Source organism: Delphinus delphis, chromosome 18 (genome assembly GCF_949987515.2).
Source record: "Delphinus delphis chromosome 18, mDelDel1.2, whole genome shotgun sequence".
Classification (NCBI taxonomy): domain Eukaryota; kingdom Metazoa; phylum Chordata; class Mammalia; order Artiodactyla; family Delphinidae; genus Delphinus; species Delphinus delphis.
Window position 1 is genome coordinate 69,204,036 of NC_082700.1, and position 20,793 is coordinate 69,224,828.

Sequence of the window (20,793 nt, forward strand, 5' to 3'; positions counted from 1 at the left end):
ATGGTTCTAGTTCAGTCTTGCAAAGCTCCGTATTGTAGAGAGGGTGCATGCCGATTGCGGTTCCTTCCAGGTTTCCAGGACAATTGAGGTGAACTGGACATGGAATCACACTAAAATAATATAACTGTATCTCTTTAAGATAATTATCATAATGCAGTTGGGCACTATTATTGGGGGAAAAGCCCGCACATGTACGTACAAGTGATGGAAGGCTGGCACACCACCTATCTCTATCATCTCTCTGACCTCTATGTATATCTATCTAGCTACTCTCTCTCTAACCAACTATAAAACACTTGGAATTTGATCAAAAATATTTTCTTCTTTCCTTTCTCTGTGAGCCAAGGGAAAAGGCCCTTTTTAATAACTGTTGGGCTGGGTGGTTTCTCTCTCGCAGTTCCCATGACAGACATCCTCAGAGATAGTTCCTGCTTTTCTCATTTCACAAATGGAAAAGTGAATGAGGTTTGAGGTGTTAATGTCCCATCACTGAAAAGTGCCAGACTCAGGGTTGGAGCTGTGGAGTTCAGTTCACAGATCTCTCTCTAAACCACAATTTCCCCCAGAGTGATATCCCGCTGTTTTGACTTTATATCAATATTATTTTTAGTTTAGAGTCTCTTTTCACTCGTGTTAGTTATCAGACATACCTAAACAGATTATAGTCCTTTTTATTGTTGTTGTTAAGTACTTGACATTTTACAAACCTGTCATATCTACATACCCATTAAATGACCAGTCCCCCCTTCCCCCAGTGAATCTCTCTTTCTCTCTATCTTTGGGGAGGAAACCAAAGATGAAAGCAAATCTATATATCTGCTTGTTAGAAGAGATCAAATGTTTACTAGGTAAGTGAGAAAGCATCTCACAAAGGGATAATTTTTTAGACTGATTCTTGACTCTGCGTGTCTACACTCTGGATTTGTCCATCTACCCAGAGTCCTCTGTGTCCCAGAGGGCCATGACTCCCATTAGCCAAACTAGTAAAAGACCAATGTACAAACAAGAACACCAATTACTTGATATACAATCAGAAATATAACTGCCCCAGAGACTAGAATTTTTTTTTTTGTAGAGAAACTCTATGAGAAGTAAGAATCTGAGATAAGGATTTGGATGCAAGTCCTTGGAAAGGGGAAGGAGTTTCTGGTAGGAGAGTGGGAGAGTGTGGCATGGAGGAGGGGGCAGCCGATTAAGACTGTGCTGTCAACCCAGTTACTGCTGTGGTCAACTGGAGCTTCATCCCAGCACAGAGGATGGAACTCTAGGAGCCCGAGTAAAACACGCAATTCTTACATCATCAGTCATTGGTTGAGGAATGCTTCTAGGAGACGTTAACTGCCAGGCCACATCCAGCATGCCTCACAGGTACGGGATCAGAGCAGGCTTCTGCGGCTGGAGAAAACCTCGGGGCAGAGAACCCAGGGGGTGCCAAGTGAAAGTCATCATAACAGAAAGGATGACGTTGCCGGGGGATCCCTGCAGAATACACATGCGGAAGGACCGCAGCTCTCACGCCGGGTGGTCTATCCTCTCTGGATAGTGCAGATTCTTATTCTTTACCACTGGCTAGATTTTCCTACCGACAATCCATCCTCTCTTTGATTGGATACAGGATGTGGCACAGTAGCCTAGGCAGTAGCCGGAGACAGGCTAATATATCTTATCCTCCTGGTAGAGCCTTGGCTACGATTTGGGAGAACCTTGCTTACACATTTAGAGATTAATTCTTAGATGGTTGATCTTCCCAAATATAGATGATATTGGAACATAATTATCAGAGCACAAACGTGTTTTCAAAGTTGGGAAAAACTTTGCTGCTTCTCCTGTGTCAGCTAGCAGCCAACAAATATTAGTACAATAGTAATCAGATAAGCAAAGCATCTTTGATCTCTATAATTGGATGGATTCTCTTGGTGTTTCTTCTTAAATTTTAGCAACCAGCTCTAGGAAATCACCTATGCATTTTAATTTCGTATTTTAGATTGTATTAAAGACATTTTACCGACCGAAAGATCTTGGAACATTTTTCAAGTAGGTAAAGGAAACACACCTTGGAAATTTTTCTTGAAAATATTTTGTGTTGTTATTCTTAAACTTCACTTTGACATTCAGATAATGTCCTTGAGAGATTTAGGGTTAAGATAATACCAGTAATTTCTTTCTTTTTTTTTTTTGGCTGCATTCGGTCTTCGTTTCTGCATGCGGGCTTTTCCTAGTTGCGGCGAGCGGGGGCTACTCTTCGATGCGGTGCATGGGCTTCTCATTGCGGTGGCTTCTCTTTGTTGCAGAGCCTCGGCTCTAGGCACGTGGGCTTCAGTAGTTGTGGCACGCGGGCTCAGTAGTTGTGGCTCGCGGGCTCTAGAGCGTGGGCTCAGTAGTTGCGGCACACGGGTTTAGCTGCTCTGCGGCATGTGGAATCTTCCCTGACCAGGGCTTGAACCCATGTCCCCTGCATTGGCAGGTAGATTCTTACCACTGCGCCACCAGGGAAGTCCAATACCAATAATTTAAAAGGTTGTCGATTGGCTTCACTTACCTTCTCCCGCTTCATCTGAGCTCTGCAGCCCAGTTGACAGCCTGGAGCCTTAAATTCTGCCACAGGTTCTGCACTAGGGCCTATGCACACATCTGTACACATTTCAGTGTGTAGGTTTTTTTGTGACTCTTTACTCTGATGGTCAGTCCTATTGCTTGGAGGGGGATAGTTCCAGGAAGGAGAGGGAGAGAGATGTCCCCCTCAGTGGTCAGCTCATGTGTATCTGAAGTGACATGTAGCTAGAAAAGCTGCCCATAGTGTACAGTCCACACTGATGCTCTGCTAGTGTTCCTCAACAAGATAAGTCTAGTCTTGGTATTCATGGTGGCTGCGGTCTATAAAGTTGTCTTGAACAGGGATTTGGCAAATACTGACTCACTGCTCCTGAGGGAAATACGGGCCTAGCTAGGTTCCTGTCTCTGTTTGCAGCATTTTTATCAACCAATCAATACATAACCTTGTTTTATGTGTGTGTCTATGTAAAGACATATTGTGTCACATGTAGTTGATTTATTAACATTGAACTCGGCCAACAGCCCTATAACTCACGCCTGAATGAAGATTATTTGGCTCACGGATTTTCTCCGTAAGGCACATCGCAGCCTTTTTTGCACTTAGGGACACTGGATAGCACTTCAGCACTGTACTTGGGAGCCATCTAAAAACATTGAAATCACCAACAAAAAGCACAAAAGTGCAAAATGTACAGCACCAAGTATATTGGGAAAAGGACACTTGTTTACAGTGTAAGAGCTGAACAAAGAAGGCAGAGTGTGACCTTCTTTGATCTTTGCTGGGAATGTGAACCTCAGGCAACTCAATTTTTTCACCATTCGGCCCGTGTTCTCAAATGACCTGGAAAGCTTCTTGAGTGTTGATTTCAGGGATACAAATAAATTTTAGCGAGTAGGCAAGTTATCAAATATGAAATCTTCGAATAGTGAAGATCAACTGTAATTCATGTTCTCACTGGAAACATCACCTCCCACGTGAGTTTTGCACTTGGCCTCCAGTACTCAAGGTACTGTGATTTTTAATTTCTCTATTTTCTGAGCACTGCTTTATGGAAGGAATTATTTGAGCCTTGGCTATTATAGCCTTGAATTTCATTTATGTCTCAGCTGCTCTCTGGACAGAAATTACAAGAAACATGCCATTAATTAACAAGTTTGAACGTAGATAACTTCAGTGTTAAAGTATATGACATAGTAAACCCGCTGATAAGGGGATCACAGGTTCCTTTCACAAACATTTATGTAAATGTACTTAACTATTTAGAAATGTAAATGGCAATATAGTACAGTAGTTAAGACTACGGACATGAGGCTTTCTTGGTTCCAACCTTGGTTCTGCCACTTACTCCCCATATGACCTGAGGCAATTTACATAACCCCCATTTCTCACCTGTAAAAGATGATTATAATATATCTCTTATAGGGTTATTGTGAGATTAAGTGAGTTAATGTGTATAAAGTACTTAGCACATGTGTTATATGTTATATACATTAGATATTATTATCATTAGTGTTATATACCTATAGAGAGAATGATAGACATAACCTCTCAGGTGGAATTTTATGCTGTGGATTCCAGTAAACTCTATGCGACACAGAACAGAGCTCCACGTTTGCTTGGTTATTCCTCTTGTAACCACAGTTTATTCAGAACTGTGACTGTCTTGTCTTCAGTTTTGGACGGCATAGATGAATTCTCCTGTCTGTTGTTTTTGCATGGTGCAGTCTCTATCCTCACACTTGCCACTGAGCTACCAAATCAAAGTGGCCATATGCATCTCAGAAGTATTTTTAGTGGCTCTTACTCAGCAGGGCACCTTCCATGGAGAAGCTTCTCATGGGTTTGCAAGCAGGGAGGAGCACAGGTAAGAAGACACTGGCCGTTAGGGCTTGAATAAGAGCATGCATCGCCGAAGTTTCTGTATTTCTCAGTCTATCTAAAAATATCCGTTATCATAAGAACATCTCTTCTTATTTAATAATATCCTATCATGTAATAATTAAATCAGCAAATACGCATTGCATACTTACTCCGTGTAAAGGCCAGCACTGCCCCTCAAACACAAGCATGTCCTTAAATATTTTTGATCTCCTTGATGCCTTTACCTCTGACCTGTATGTCTGCATTCCTCTTGGTTCAATCTTCAACCCATGGAAACTTGCTCTGTCTCCCACCATTCTGTATAACTGACTCCCTGGGGTTTTTCGTAATTCTTAGTTGCCCAAATCCAGGGTGCCGTTCAGGTCTCATTCTACGTGACCGCTTTTCCGCATAGAGCTGTGGTTACTCAGAATCCCCCTTGACATGGTCTCCTGGGCCTCAGAAACACCTTCCCCCTGTTTCTTCTCTCACTTCTCTCATAACCAATTGATCTTTTTTTCTTACTCATCTCTCAGAGCTTACCAGTAAATCTTAGCACTTCCCTAGAAATGGCCTTTGCCTGTCTTTTCTGCTCACTGTTTACTGTCCTCGAGTAATCTCCGCTTCTTTCTTCCTCTTTTATCTTGAGGTCAGTGTCTGCCAAGATGATTTCTTAGCATCATTCCCTCCTGGCTTCATACTCTTCAAATTCGAATAAATATTTCCAATGTGGAAATTCCTCCACATTCTGCATGGTTGAAACTGAGGTAATCGTTTATTTTTTTCTTTAATTCAAGAAATATTTGTTGAGCTCCAGCTCAAACAGCTCAAAAACTGTTTGCCAGCCCTGGAGATTCAGTGGTGAATCTATTGGAGTTGATGATTATGCTTGAAGGGTAACATTGAGAAAGGAAGGGTAATGAGGTGAATGGTCTGAAAGAAGAAACACTAGTTCAATGGAAACATACATGATAGGGGCTTTGACATAGACTGGAGGCTACGGAAGGCTTCGCTAATGCCTTCACATTTGGTAAAAACTATATGATGCATGACATGTGCTTGACATGTATTAATCAGCTAAGCATCATGACCACCATACTTGGTAATTGAATGCATAGAACGTAGCCAGGTGAGGAGAGATGGGTGTGACCCAGGAGTCACAGAACAGTGTGCCGAGGCATATGCGGGAAGGGAGGGTGACATGTTCAAGGGGTTTTTGAGAACTGGAGAGAAACCCTGTGTGATAGGAGATGAGAATGCAAAGGGGAGCAGGGTATGACAGATTTTGTAAACCGTGTTAATGATTTGGGGCTTTACTCAAGCGATGATCGGAAGCCATACAAGGAGTTTACACAAGACAATAGCGTTATCACTCTGTTTAAAAAGTACCTCTGGCTGCCAGGTGAAGTTTGGATTGCTGGGAGGAGTGTGTATTTGTGGGGTTGGTGGGTGAACGTGGATTTAGGAGATGAGTGGTGAGAGATGAAGGTGGTTTAGCTAGATGGAGGACGGTAAAGATGGAAAAACTTGGATGTATTGGAGACAGTATTAGAAATAATATGGACAACAGGCTAACAAAACCCTTTACCTTGCTGCAAGAGACTCTGACCCTCTGTTAACCTCCCCACTCCAGCTCCGTGGAAACAGAAGAAGATGGTAGATGCCAATGTTACCAGGCAACATTGCTCATGGTAATGTGACCTATGATCGATAAATTTCAACTAGATTGGGAGGGATTGTGAATGAACTATGAATGTCTTATGGGAATGCCATGGTTTTTGGCTTCCATGAGTGCTGTGACTCTGCCACCAGGCATGTCCCTTGCAGGTTTTCTGGAAGCTATGCTTAAGGAATAGTTAGAAGAGATTTTGGGCTCCTATGGGGCATAAGACTTCTAAGCCACAGAAGCCTCAGCATCTGTGCGATACGGAGTTCATTGAAGTGTCCATCTCCAAAACAGGACAAAAAATTACATCTGTTTTAGATTTCTTGATTCACCAGCTACAGAATGTTTTGGAAGGAAGTTGGCATCATACGAATCAGCAGTTCTGTGCCTTGAGGAAGGATGGCAGCTACTTTGTTCAAAGCATTTGGTCTCCCCATCATGTGGCAGCCAGTGGGGAACGAATCTCACTACTAGGAGTGTGTGAAACACATTAACATCATCCCTCTGGTGTAGCTTCCGAGAACAAAATTGACATCACTAATATGGGTAATTTTCTCAGTTCACTGCCAGACACCGAGCCATAGTGTCTGTGACCTTTCATCTGGAGGGACGGACAAGAAGCACGTTTCTACTGTGTGGCCAGAGATCAAAATGCAGGTCCCTGGCTCCAAAGCAGGGACTCCCTGAGCACTTTAGCAAACAAGGAATAAGTAAAACCAAAAATAACTGTAAACCTACCGAATCAGCAGGCTCATGAGACCTAAGAGCCAATGATTTTTATCCACCTTCCCAACAATAAACGCTGAAAGCGATTAAACCAATTCTGGGAGGCTGGGATAAATTAGCAGCTGTACCTGAAGGTGAATGTAAGCAGTTACATAATTTTAAGCAGTTCAGTTTTGATTACACCAAAATTACAACCTGAAAATGAGGGTCATGACAGTGACTGGCAAAGAGAAAGTCAATAGGAAGTAAGACCATGCCTCACTTACTTACTGGTAAGTCATGTTCAATGATCATAGACCACATGTGGATCTTCTCAAAACATCCCTATTAACAATAAAAATTTTATGTGACCTACAAATGCATGGATTTTTAAAATCAGATGTCACTACTGAAAGAAAAACACACTTCATCCAGAGAGGTAGTCCCTAAGATGTATTCATTTTTAGGGTACTTGATTTTAAGATTTCATAAGGAAAATACATCTACATGTTGGCTCACGTGTGTTTAATTGTTTTGAACTAATATAAGCTAAACCAGAGATCTCCCTCCTGTACTCCACATACCCAGGATGAGACTAAGGAGTGGACTGGTTATTGCTTTTCTCTGCTTTGTCTTCTCTGCTTCTGAAATGAGACTATGAGTACAGTTTAAGAAACAAGAAGGGATAATGAAGAGCCACCTATTAATTATACAATCAGTTCACATTTCATTTCTTCAGGGAGTTCTTTGGTTTGTAGCTGCAATTTGAAGAAGATCAGGGAGCCTGAGAGTATGAGTGCAGTGACCACCACCCCCTTCCCAGGCATTGCTGGAATTCTCACATTGAGGAAGGTTCAGACCACTCACTCAGGCCACGCCTTTCTTAGCTGGACAATGTGGGTAGCAGTGTGATTATCTCCAAATTACATCTTAAAATCACAAACCTCTTTCCTGAGTTTGTAAGTGTGCCAGTGTTGGGATGCACCCTGCAGGCCTATAAGCTTTGTAGTTGCCCAACCTGGAGACTGAACAAAGAGACATCAGTCGTTTATCGGGCAGGGGATCTTACAAGTCTGCAGCAAAAGGTCCTGGAGTGACACCGCACCATTTATGGCAGACATCAGGACATGGCAGCAATTTTTGCTACTCCAGGGAGGAGGAGGTTACCATTTATGGGCGGAACTGATGTCAGGTTGGCTCATCAGTTACCAGGGAAACCAGTGGCTGGGGCAAGGGGCCAGTACATATACAGTATGTTTATTAAGCCTATAATTAAGAGGATTGGATGGTCAAGTGAGTGAAGGAGGGACTGGTCGAGCAGGGGATGTACAGAGAGCAGGGGTGCAGCCATCCTGAATGGCCTCACCACACAACCAGTTAGGACTGTGTTCAGCTACAGGCCTGCAGATTGTCACTTCAGGGATGGATGGATGGTGACGTAACTACCTGAGAGCCGTCAGAGTCCCACACACCCTCTCTCTTCATTTCCTCTCTGCCCTTCGAGTATGACTTGTTGTCATGCTCCTTGAAAATCTCCCATTGTGCTCATCTTCCAGGAAAGAAGAAAGGGAAAATAGGACAAAGGGCAAAGGATAACATGCTAGCTGAGTCTGTCCCATTTTCTTTGGAAGACAATAGCTTTCCTGGAAACCTCACCCAAGAGATTTTCTCTTATATCTCACTTATTAGAGCTAAGTCCTAGGGGCACCTCTAGGTCAAAAGGAGCCTGAGTAATCAAATATTTTCCAGATGAACTATTATCACCTCTCTGAAAAATAATGAGGCTTCCCCTAGTATTAACAACGGGAAAAGAGTATTGGGCAGGCATTATGTAGTATCTGATGCAATTAGATACCTTCATGTGTCAGTTTCCTAATTGAGAACCGTCACTGCAGTGTATTGAGGAAGTGTGTCTCAGAGCCCAGGGATTCATTGGAAATGTCATTGTCTAGAGCATCACTGTTCAATAGAATTTTCAAAGATGATAGGAATGTTCCACATCTGCCTTATTCGATACAGTAGCCACTGACCACATATGGCTGTTGAACACTTGAAATGTGACTAGTGCAACTGAGAAACTGAATTTTAAATTTTACTGAATGTTAATACATTTAAATGGTCACATTGACTAGTGATTACTACATTGGACAACACCTATCCAGAGCATTCTTGGTGAATATTTTGGTGTGGGGAAGGGAAGAGAATAGGAAGAGAAATTTCTGTTGCTAGGGGGGGAGTGCCAGATGCCAGGAGGTAAGTGTCAGGGAGAGGATGAATGGCAATGGAAATGAAAATTGAATGGAAAATTGCTCGCCTGTATGAAGAGTTGGGAAGTTACATGAAGGCAGATTTAGTGGACTTCAAATGATTCATTTAGGCTGGTTCTCTCTACAGGTTCATTCTTGAATGATCTATCATACACTTATTATACACAGATAACCTCACTGTGGATTCTGCCACCAAGCAGAGATGTTGTTCTCACTGAATGGTGCATATAGATGATTCTCCCAGTTCTGCTACCCCTGGATGTTCCACTCATAGGCCTAAGAGACAACTTAGTAGGGTTGGTCTGGCAAAAGTTGACTGAAACTACTCTTCTGACCTTTATGGTCTTTTTTTTTTTTAACTCCAATTTTCAGGACCATTCTACTCAATAGGCCTCCTTTATGGAATATGCTCCTTGTCATCTTACAAGACAACACAGTCATCTCATCTTTCTTCTTCTTGACTGGAGGACGCTACTTGTCTGGCTTCTCCCCTCTATCCTACCCTAAATATTGGAGTTTCTCAAGACTTATCTCTCCCTAGGTGGGCTCATTCACTTCTAAAGCTTTAAATGCCATCTCCTTTTGGAAACTCCAACACATACAGACCTAGCTCCAACCTGTCCTCAAACGCCAGGTTTGTGTCAGCTGCTTACTTGGCCTCTCCTTGGTTGTCTTAAGAGTATCTCAGACACACAAGGTTCAAAATGGAACTGATTTTCTGCCCTCAAACTTTCCCTCCTACAGCTTCCATATCTATTAGACAGCATCGTTATTCACAGGATTTCTTGAGTCAGAAAACTAGTCCTTTCTTTGTCTCACCTGCCACGTACAATCCAGCAGCAAGTTCCATGGGTACCCCCATTGAGGTAGATCTCCAGCCACTTCTCCCCATTTGCACTGCCACCACCCTGCTTGAAGCCTGCATCACCTTTCACTTGGACTCTGCAATACTCTCTCACTTTCCCCATCCTCACTTCCTCCCAACACACCTTAATTTCTCCCACCCAGTTGCCAAAATGAATTTGCAAACCATAAATTATAACACATCCCTCTCTCACAAAACACCTTTCTATGATTTCCCCTTCCTCCTGGAATAAAATGTAGACGCCTTACCAAGAAAAAGTCATTTTCTATGTTCTCATTCCTAAATATTTCTCCAACTTTATTATTTTTTCATTTTTTCTTACTCATTACTCTTCAAATACATTGGCCTTTTTTTCACTGCCTATAACACGTGAAGCTCTTTCTTATTCCGAGGATCTTCATTAGCTTTTCCAGAACGTTAGCTATCTGGCTCTTTCTCAGCCGCTGGGTGTCAGAGAGCTGGCCACTGCAGTTAATAATGTTCTCTCTGCTGAATCTACCAACACCCTCCTTAATTCTTCCATAGCTCAAGTGTATTTGTTTCCTCGTTGTTATTTGTTTTCTCCCCTGGTAGCCTATAAGCCCATGAGAGTAGAGCTAGTAAAATGCCTAGTACACATAATAAAAAGTTCTTGAGTGGATGACTAAATTATTAGAGTTTATAAAGAAGATATTATTGAAAGCTTTAAAAAAACATTTTTTAAGTAAAGAGGAGTCATGTAAATAGCAAAGCAAAACATTTAAATACCAGTGCATTTTGACCATTGTCTGGGCTAGATGCCAACTTAACTCTCTGGAAGGATGTGATAAATGAGCTAATAAGTGAAAAACAATCTCCTATTTCCTTGCATATAAATGTTACATTAAATTACTTGTGGTGAGGCATCATTTAGTCATTCTCAATGAGATCCTAAATCAAAGGCAGAATGTCTTTCTCCGCCATAGAGATTAGATTATTCCAATTATGTCAAATGATGGTAATTCTTACTAACCCAGGGCTCGTAAGAAGCATAAACATTTGAAAAGCCCATAGCTGGCTGGTATTGATGCTAAAAAGCTCTCTTCCTCTTCCTCCTCCTCCTTCTTCTTCCTTTTGTATCACACATTATCTGCTTCCAAAGGTGGATAACTTGGATAACTTGTTTTGAACTTCTTAAGTAGGCTTCACTTTAAGTGGACTTTTGTTTTATTGGAGAAGTCAAGATAGAATCAGTTTCATAACGATTCATCGAATATGTAACTCTTACACAGATTTGCTAACTTCATTCCACTCTAAGGCCATAGAAATAAAACAGAGCCATCTAAGAACAGTCCATTGACTTTGAAGGACAGTTTATTAGCCAGATGACCTGTAAACATGTCCTGTATTCAGTTTATGGTTGTATGGTATTCAGTGTATGGTATGATTTGTGGGAAAAAATAAGAAGGGGATTTTGTTGAAAAGTAACCTTACTCTACAAGTGTTTTTTGAGGATCTGCTATGTCTAAGGCAGTGCTTGGCACTCTGGAGACTATAGTGATGGATCAGACGTGATTCCTACCATCAGAGAATTCAGTCAAGTAATGGGTCTATCTGATACATAACTGCATATTACGAGGTAGAAGACAAAAATGTTACACAAGAGGTGAAAAATAAGATAGTATAGAAATTCAGAGGAGGGGAAGATGAATTCCACTTGGGGATATTAGAAAAATCTTCCAGAGGTGTAGTCACTTTCCCTGAGTTTTGAAAATTAAGCAGGATCTCGTTGTGTAGAGTAGAAGGCATGGATTCCTGTCTCACCAAAGTCATGAAGTCTGGAAAACACCGGAACTATGTCGGGAAAGATGAGTGGGTCAGGAAGTGTATGAAGGGGAGAAGAAGTAAGACTGGAGAAGCAGCTGGGAATCTACTTCAGGAACCTAAGACATAAGGAAGGTTAAAGTAGGTGAACTTCATCCCATAAGCATTAGGGAGTCACACAGTCCTAGATCTCAAGGCTGTGATGTGAGTAGAGTCATGTTATGGGAAGCTGAGAGTGAGAATATTGGAGAAAGACGTGATAGAAGGTTTCTCAAAGGTCTCTGATGGTGATAGGAGTGGAAATTTTGAGGTTGTTTCAACACGATCTGGCAGCTCTTTGGGTGAGGGAAGTGAGAGAGAGTCAAGTATGATCTGAATCATTTTGAACTGGTTGGCTAGAAGGAGAGTTGGGCTGTTAAAAGAGATGGGTGATACAGAAGAGTAGCTTTTGGAAAGAAAATTATACATGCAGGTCTCAATGTATCAATTTCTGATGCTAGTAGAATACGAAGTATGGAATCACGGGAGAGGAATTTCAGAGAGATTGAGGGGCTGGAGATAGAGCCCTGCAATCATTGTGCTTATCTGAAATCCTATGATTTGATGAATTTTTCAAGAGAGAGATGGTAGAGAGATAAGAGAAGATGATTAAGGATAGACAATCAGGGGATTCCTACATTAATCGGGTGAGACAAAAAGTAGAGGAATAAGTAGATGAAGGAGGAGGGTTGAAAGGGTCAGGAAAGTCCAATGTCATGAAAACCAATATAGGAGAGACTTCTTAAGAAGCAAGTGCCTACGAACGTCAAATGTATACCTTCATACTATGCGCAGTTTAAAAAGACAGGAATTAAGAAAAGGCTCCTACGTGTCTCAGATTGATAGTCATTGTTTATTTTCCAAAATGAAATATACAGTCAGTGTGACGTGGAAAACGAGGGGACATTGAAATTAGAGAAAACTGGAGTCAGGTTCTGATCCTGTATGGTTGAGTTGTGTGATTTGAGGAAAAATTACTTAATCTCTCTGAGCCTTAGTTTCCTGACTGTAAAATGGTGATAATGCTTGACTCAAAGGGCTGTGGTGAGATGCAGTTCAATAAATCAGCATATGGACAAGAAGAGGCTGGCAGAAATAGGTCTGTTAATCCAGGTGTCTTTTAAGTTTGCCTCCCATTTGCTTTCCATTCGCTTCCAGATGGTCACGTGTTACAGAGAAATATCACTTGGGTCATGAGTACTTAGGTTTTTTAATCTTAACAATGAATTGCAAACAATTAAATATTGGCCCCCAATCCCTCCTTGTGCAGAAATGAGTGTAGGAAGAGGCAGATGGAAGAAATTTACTGTTGAAGATCCTGCCAGAGCAAATGGTCAAGGCAGAATGGTCTCAAAAGATGCAGTGGGGTTGAGCAGTCTGAATGACGATTTGATATGTCCCTGCAAGTAAGGCAGGGACCACCATGTCCATCATATTTGATTTTGCATCCCCTGATGCCTAGAAAAATGCTCTGTTCATAGTAATTAGTAAAATTTTGCCAAACAAATAGCTGTTTTGTTTGTTCTCTTTGGAGAGATCTGGCTGTAAGGTAATGCACATATAGAAAAAGAATAGAGCATTGATGGGAAGAAAGAGAAATTAACATGGAAGAGGATGCAATTGGATGGAGTGTTGGTGGCCAGAGACTAGTCAGATGTATATGCCAGTGTATAAGTGTCACAGATATAATGTTGCGTACACACCAAAGATAAACATCCCCAAACCAGGAGCCAATGACAGAAACAAAAGGGAGGAAAAGATATGAGTCTAAGCCTCGTGCTGTTTTTAACTTCTATACAGCGATAGGGAGACACCATTACTTACACTTATATCTGTTCTTATTAGCAAGCAGAGGAGCACAGGGAGAGAGTAATATAATACCAGATGCCATTTGTCTGGAGGTGAACCTTTGGTTTTTATTTGTAAGTGATAGGAGAGTAATCAATAAATGGGGCAGGCAGTGGTGACGTGACTAGCCTTGCAGATTGGTCTGGGTGTCAGGGCGTGCACAGTGAGGAAAAGCCTGAAGACTCCATCCTGATGAAAATGCAAATGGGGAAGTATTGTGTATCAAGAAAGGATGGTCACAATCCACTTTAAATTGATTCAAGCTTTCTTTTCTCTCTTGAATCCATCTCTGATGCGACATTCACGACATTCAAGAGGATTGTGTTCAGCTAGAACTCTGTTGCGAAGTTCTTTTAAACACTCACACGCCAAACTGTGCGTAAGGAGAAAGTGTGTTGGCTTGATAGGAAATGAGATACTCTGGTTTACATATTTCTTTCCTAAAGACTGTGACTCAGCTGGCTCTTTGCCCATCTACTCCTCTCACCCCACCCTGTGGTTGCCTCGCAGGCCACGGCACGTGTTCCTGCGGTCGCTGCATTTGTGGGCGAGGATGGTTCGGGAAGCTCTGCCAGCATCCGCGGAAATGTAACCTGACGGAGGAACAGAGCAGGAGTCTGTGCGAATCGGCAGATGGCGTACTGTGCTCGGGGAAGGGTGAGTGTCCGCTGCAGCTTTGGACAGAATCCCTGTTCTGACACGTGGTTTATACGGCAGCACGTACAACCAGCTTCTGCAGACTGCACTCTGCAGAACGCAGACCCCTCTGTCCTCTGCCCGGACCAGGCTTTAAGCTTGGAATTTCTCCCATTCAAACGATAATGGAAATTATTATCAAAAGGAGAGTCTCAAATATTCCTGTGTGCTGCTTTCTTTAGTTGTAAATGAATTCGTGATAGAAAAATGGGTTTATCTAAAGCTCCAGGGACTACAGCTCACATGCACACACCTCCTCTGCGTGTGTGGATCTAAATAAATGCCACTATAAATGAAAATGCCAGAGATAATAAAATAATTTAAAAAAAAAAGTTGCCAAATGAAGTTCAGGGCCTGAGAAAATGAAATGCATGAAACAGGTTTCATGTGAAAAGATCCCTGGGCACTTGCTATGTTCAGCGTCACTGCTGAATAAAAAGAATTGATGATTGTATAAAGAAGAAAACCAGCAAGATAGACTGGGCACTGAATGGGCCAAAAAGGCAAAAGGATAATTGTTGGGTTCACCTGCGAAATGGCGCAGTCAAGAACCGCAGAGAAGTGATCACAAGCGTCTAAACTGCCAACAAATAGGCTTTGGGAATTTCAGAGGCTAAATATGTAGATGTGTGTGGAGGAAGGGAGGGTTAGGGATGTGAGGCTATAAAAGGAGACTACATATTTCATTTCATAAAAAGGGAAGGAAAAAGTACTCGGGTCTGGGCTTCCCTGGTGGCACAGTGGTTGAGAGTCCGCCTGCCGATGCAGGGGACACGGGTTCGAGCCCCGGTCCGGGAAGATCCCACATGCCGCGGAGCGGCTGGGCCCGTGAGCCGTGGCCGCTGAGCCTGCGCGTCCAGGGCCTGTGCTCCGCAGCGGGAGAGGCCACAACAGTGAGAGGCCTGCGTACCGCAAAAAGAAAAAAAAAAAAGTACACGCGTCCCAAAGTTCTGGTATAATTTTCTTTGGTCTGAAAATCACCAATTTTCCAATCACACATGTGTAATCTAATATAAAAAAAAATTAAACCTTCAAAGTGGTTATAATCTTCAAGTTGATTGAATAGGAGCCGCTAACTCAATCAAACATTTACTGCAGAAACAGATTCTAGAAGAAAAGCCACCCCACCAGTGCCCCTTCCCCAGCCCCAAAAGGGCAGAACAGGGTTTTTTTTCCTGAGCAGAGAAAGAATACTAATTAATAGATTGAATTTTAGCTATCTTGATGTTGATGCTTCTGTATAAATTCTCCAAGAGACTTTAAAATCCTGCTCTCACAGTGCCTATGGGCCCATCTAGGAGGCTGTCACATTCCTCTTTGCTAGTGGCTAGGAAAACACCTAGGAAGATTCTGGAAGTGCACGGATTCTCACTAAATTTTCCGGAGCTGCCCTGCAGGGAACTAGATGTCCTGGAGCTTCCCAGCTCTCTTCTTCAGCTCACTAGCCTCCTTGCAGAACAGATGATGCCCCCCCACGCCCCCCCGCCCCCCCGCCCCTTTCAGACAGGGCAAGGCTCTAGCTGAAGTTGCACTTACCTTGAAACACCTACCCTGGGGCAGGATTAGCAGGTAAATATCTTTCTGAAGAAGACACAGGGAAGAAAGGGAATCTCTTAATACCAATGGAGGAGCCCTCAGAAACAGGATGTGCCTCGGAGATGTGCCCCTAAACAGTGGCTGTTGCTTCACCTCTCTCTCAAGGCTGGTGCTGTCAGGTTGAAGGGGGCTTCTTGACACAATTGCAAAGATAAAATCTGATGGATGATGTGACCACATAGGGTGCGGGGAGGAAGGCTGAAAATTGATACAAGCATGATCATTTCAATAGAAAACAATGTTCTTCGTTTCCAGGAACCCTGAATTTGTGTTTTCATTGTTCAGGCAAGGAGGCCATGCCCTCAACCTAATGCAGTTACAGCAGTCAGGTGGCTCTCAAACGAGTTTAAAGCAATCACTGTGTACCCAGTTTGTTCTCCCGTTAAATTCAATCTAATTCCAAGTCCCAAACAAATCTCGTACCAGTTTGGTTCTCAGGGGGGGCCTCAGCTCCTGGAAACACTTTGTTTTGGGTTCAGGCTCTGTTGGGAGAAACAAAAAGGAGGAAAGAGAGGTTAAAAGGAAGACAAAGGGAAGGAACTGAGGAGGAAGAGATTAATAAAGAAAACAGGGAAGGAGGTAGGGATGGAATTAACCTTCAAAGATGAAACAGGAAAGAAGAAAAAAATGCTATCAGATCAGAATGGAGGGTATAAAAGAGTACCGAGAATGACTAATTTGTCTGAATTGGATTTTTTTGAGCATAGGTCCAAACACAGCATCACAAAGTTTAGGTACTTTTAGTTGGTTTTCCATAATGGCATTATCCTTAGAATAAGGGTATTAGCTTTTCGTATAAACTCTACTGAATGAAGAAACCCATTCATATTAAAAAATTTGTGTGCTTCTTTATATTTATTTTAAAAACCAGCAATTGTGTGTGTGTCTGTTTACTAGACACACTATCACATCATTAACAGTGTCCCTAAGCAGGTCTTGGCTAAGTTATGTCCAGTTGCGGGTACTGGAAGAAAACACAAAACCATGCTCACTGGACTAGTGAATAGCACTCTGTCATTGCCCAAACTGAATTTAATTCCGAAGGAGTTGTTGTCCCTTTTCAAGAAATAAACATTCTTATTAAAGTCATTACATTCATAGGAGAGTGACTCATTTTTTAGCCTCATAAATGTAGAAAATGTAAAAAAAAAAAAAAAAATAGGTTGACTAAATATTGGCCCAAAGGCATTTCCTCAAAATGAAACAAAACAGAACAAGAAAATCTCTCTAGTTAATGCCTTTTGAAATTGTTTGCTTTGGGTGGTGGGAAATATATCCATGTATCAATGAAGAGTTGACAGCATATTTGTCTAAACTATTTTTTATCCTTCAACGGGTAGAGAGTTTTAAACTCGGAAGGAAATGTAAAACCTGCCTCGAGGCTGTACGTTTTGAGATTGCTGTTAGTGATGATACTGGCATGCCTAGTGTTGGCAGCAGCTGGCTGTGGGCTCCTTTCTTCTCTTCCTATTCTGGAAGAATCCATGCTGGACTATTAAATCCCTTCCAAGTTATGTAAACTGGGGCCATAGGCTAAGGGTCTTCAACATGGTGGCAGAGAAGGAAATCCCTTCTGAGTTATTTAAACTGGGGCCATGTATTTCTGGATACATCTCATGGACTTGCCAGAATGCCATGTACTTTGTCTTCAAATTTGTAAATGAAAACCCCTCACCCCGATTTTCACAAAGGGAATCGAGTCTTTTTCTTTCTCCGATCACGGGGCAGGTGTGAGTAGTGGGCCTGAGATCCCCAGGGCACAGCACTTAGCAGCCTAGACCCGGCTGAGTGTTTCCAGCAGAAAAAAACGAGGCTGAAATGTTTGCTCCCCAGGAGCTGTGAATAAAGCTGTCACCTCAGGAGACGATGAAGAAATAGCATTTTATTTCTTTACAAATTTATAGCCAAGACAATAAATCACTCCATAGAAAAATTTAAAACAAGATACACATTGTCGTGACCCTCATAACAGATGGAAGAGTTAGTACAATAGTGAAATCTGCCTGCTGGGATGTCGGGTTGCAGCATTTTGTCAGGCTTGATGGATGAAAAAGAAAGTCCGACTCTGTTAATGGGGCAGCTAACAAAGGTGCCTCGCCCTTATACTCAGTTGTTTGCGGGAATAACCAGAGACGATCTCAGAGCCAGGTCTCCCCTAAACTTAGCTACCTTTGCGGAATATGTGATATAATTTATAGGCTGTTTGTTTGGGGATTTATTTATTTGGATCCAAGAATACACAATAACCTTCTTACCCTGATAACTTCAACCCAGATCTAGGTGATCCACTCTGATATCCTTAAAGATGCTTTTGTGTGACAATGATTAACTGCATGTCGCTTAATGACCCCTTACACTCTTACGTTGATACTCGAGTAATGCATCGTCCAGATTAAGTCCACGGTACCTCCACCACCTATCCCTCCCCTCCACCCGACCCGTTCTCCATCTCTGGAAAAGAGAAAGGGTGAAAGTCATGGTTCAAAAACCAGTCTTCACTCCATGCTCTAGTTGCCTCACCGATATGGCTGTTGGGGCAGATCTGTAGGACACACAACTCATTTTTTGAAACTATATGAAAGTTTTTTTTGTTTTTGTTTTTTTTCCCCGGGAGAGGCATCACAGGTAGGTAGGTACAAGAGTAGATTGAATCAGATAGGAATCTTAGGTTAACTGATGTACTTTCATTTTCTCATCTTTGAAGGCAGAAGAATTTCATTTCTTTCCCCTTCTTGTGTCCTAAGGATGCTCTGAAGACAAATGAGAAAATGTGGCTGATTCCCGAGGAATGGAAGCCAGTGGGAAGCACAGAAGGGAGATCAGAGCACTCTTTAGGGTCCTTATACTAAGAAAGACAATAAATGGGTCAGTGATATTGTGGTCGTGAACTTAGTACCCTAGAGATCCTGCCAAGATGAGCCAGCTTCTCCCTATAGCTGGACTGGGTCTCATGGATGTGAGTGGAGCCCGGCCAGCTGAGCTGAACAGTTGCTCCCCTCTTGGCAGTCATGTGGCCTGTGCCTGACTGACAGAATCCTTTGCCTAAGTTTTTCCCTTTCTAGAGATGGGCAGTTTGACCCCCAGTTACTGATGAAAACAGAGCACTTTACAACCAAGGCGCTGCTATCAGAGGCCCTAATAATGACCACAATGTGTTAGTATTACATGCTATTCCTAGTTTCACAAGCAGAAGAACTTCCTACCTCTGAGAGACACAGACAGTAGAGAACAACACAGCTGGGAAAACGCTGCCTGAGAAAAGCTGCTTTTTTTAGCACATACAAAAATCAGTCCCCATTTTTCACTTTAAGTATTTCAGTGACTAGTAGACTTTTGGAACTGGAATTTATTTGTCAAATGGTCTCTCCATGATACCATATTAACTTTAGCTGAGCTTACCAGTTTTAGGAAAATACTTTGCTATAGACTGAAGCTAAGCATTCCAGAAGCAAGAGCAGTAATTAAAATAGTTCCAAGGCCAGAGGTTAAGTTTAAAAATGAAATGTGAGATCTTTTCATGAATTGTGACAAAATACAAAAAAAATATCCTAGGCATAAGATGTGACTATCATGGACAGATAAAGTCATTTACTTCTGCTGCTTTGTAGAAATAATTTTGGAATGCAAAGGAAATACTATTTTAGAAACAACTGAAAACAATCCAGTTCTTCCAGTAATTACTCATGGAAATAAAGCACGAAATATGGTGCTTTCTGAGGAAATTTCAATGAAATGTCCCAAGTTGTTTTTTTGTTTTTTGGGGTTTTTTTTGCAGATATGTTGCTAACCATTTACTAAATGAGCAGTTGAATGGTGCACACTTCCATACCTAGAAATTTGAAAGAAATCTTTAAAACTAGGATAAATCTCTAAAATAAGGTAACACTGTACCTGAATGAGACCGGGAGGGAGCCAGCCTTCCTCACAGACTGAGCCAGAAGGCCTCGCTCACTGGTTCCTAAGCAACCATCAGGCTGTCAGTCACTCATCAGAACTGAAAGTTGTCTCGATTTCACTCAAGAAAATGCAAAGCAACCAAGACCCTCAGGAAGGCAAGTCAAGACAAATGAAATCATGCTGTGCTTAAGCAAGGACTTAACAAAGGTAAACCCAGCTCTGAGCACATAACTAGTACTCCCTTACTTTCCACATGACAAGGAATGTGGAAGGTTTAACTTGGCCATTGGGGATTTTTGCCACTAAAATGCAGATAGTCATTTCCATGATATGAAATACCACATAGTGCTTAATGCTCGAGATACGTTTATACAGATCCTTTCCTGATTCCATGGTATGAGGAAATCCTTTTCTCTAGCCACTTTACTCACTCAGTTTGTTAACTCATTTTTTAAGCACTGTGCTTCCTAGAGGCACTAATGATTGATTCCTGCCCCTCTCCGACAAATTTTGAACTTACCGAGTCTGGAATTTTGTTAAATAGGTCAAAGTACTTTTTTCTACTTCACAATCTCTTAAGGTGATTTTTGACCAGAACAATTTAGTGATAAGCATCTTTCAGTAGAAGGAAAGCATGTTTGGAAAGACTAACCCGTCCAAGGAAATAGAAGGAAGGGGAAGTCCTTTTTATGTGTTTTCCTTTAAATTTTAAAGGTGTCTTTACTGTGGTTGTAGACGTAATTTTGCCATGTGGGGTTTTATGGGCCATCAGATGAAGACATGTAGACTGTGAGAGCTTTCTTCCCTTTGTGACACCATTTAATCCATATATTTTCTCTTCTTTTAAACATATTTAAATAATTAATAAAATTATTTCTCAGCAAACCAAAATGTTTTTAATAACTAGAGGAATTTTTTAATTAGTGACATTAATTAAATAATTAATTAAAAAGAGGGGATGTGTAAAGTAATGGAAAAGGTGGTTGGACCTAGAGCCTCATAAAAGATGAACATTTTG

The 20,793-nt window shown here is 41.8% G+C and overlaps 1 protein-coding gene across 1 annotated transcript in view; it reads left to right on the top strand.

Annotated features, from left to right (window-relative positions):
- ITGBL1 (integrin subunit beta like 1) overlaps positions 1 to 20,793 on the top strand; it is a 119,076-nt gene that overhangs the window by 95,989 nt on the left and 2,294 nt on the right. Inside the window, exon 7 of the mRNA XM_059995485.1 lies at positions 14,097 to 14,243. Within this exon, the coding sequence (XP_059851468.1) occupies positions 14,097 to 14,243 (147 nt within the window). The remainder of the gene's footprint in view (positions 1 to 14,096; positions 14,244 to 20,793) is intronic.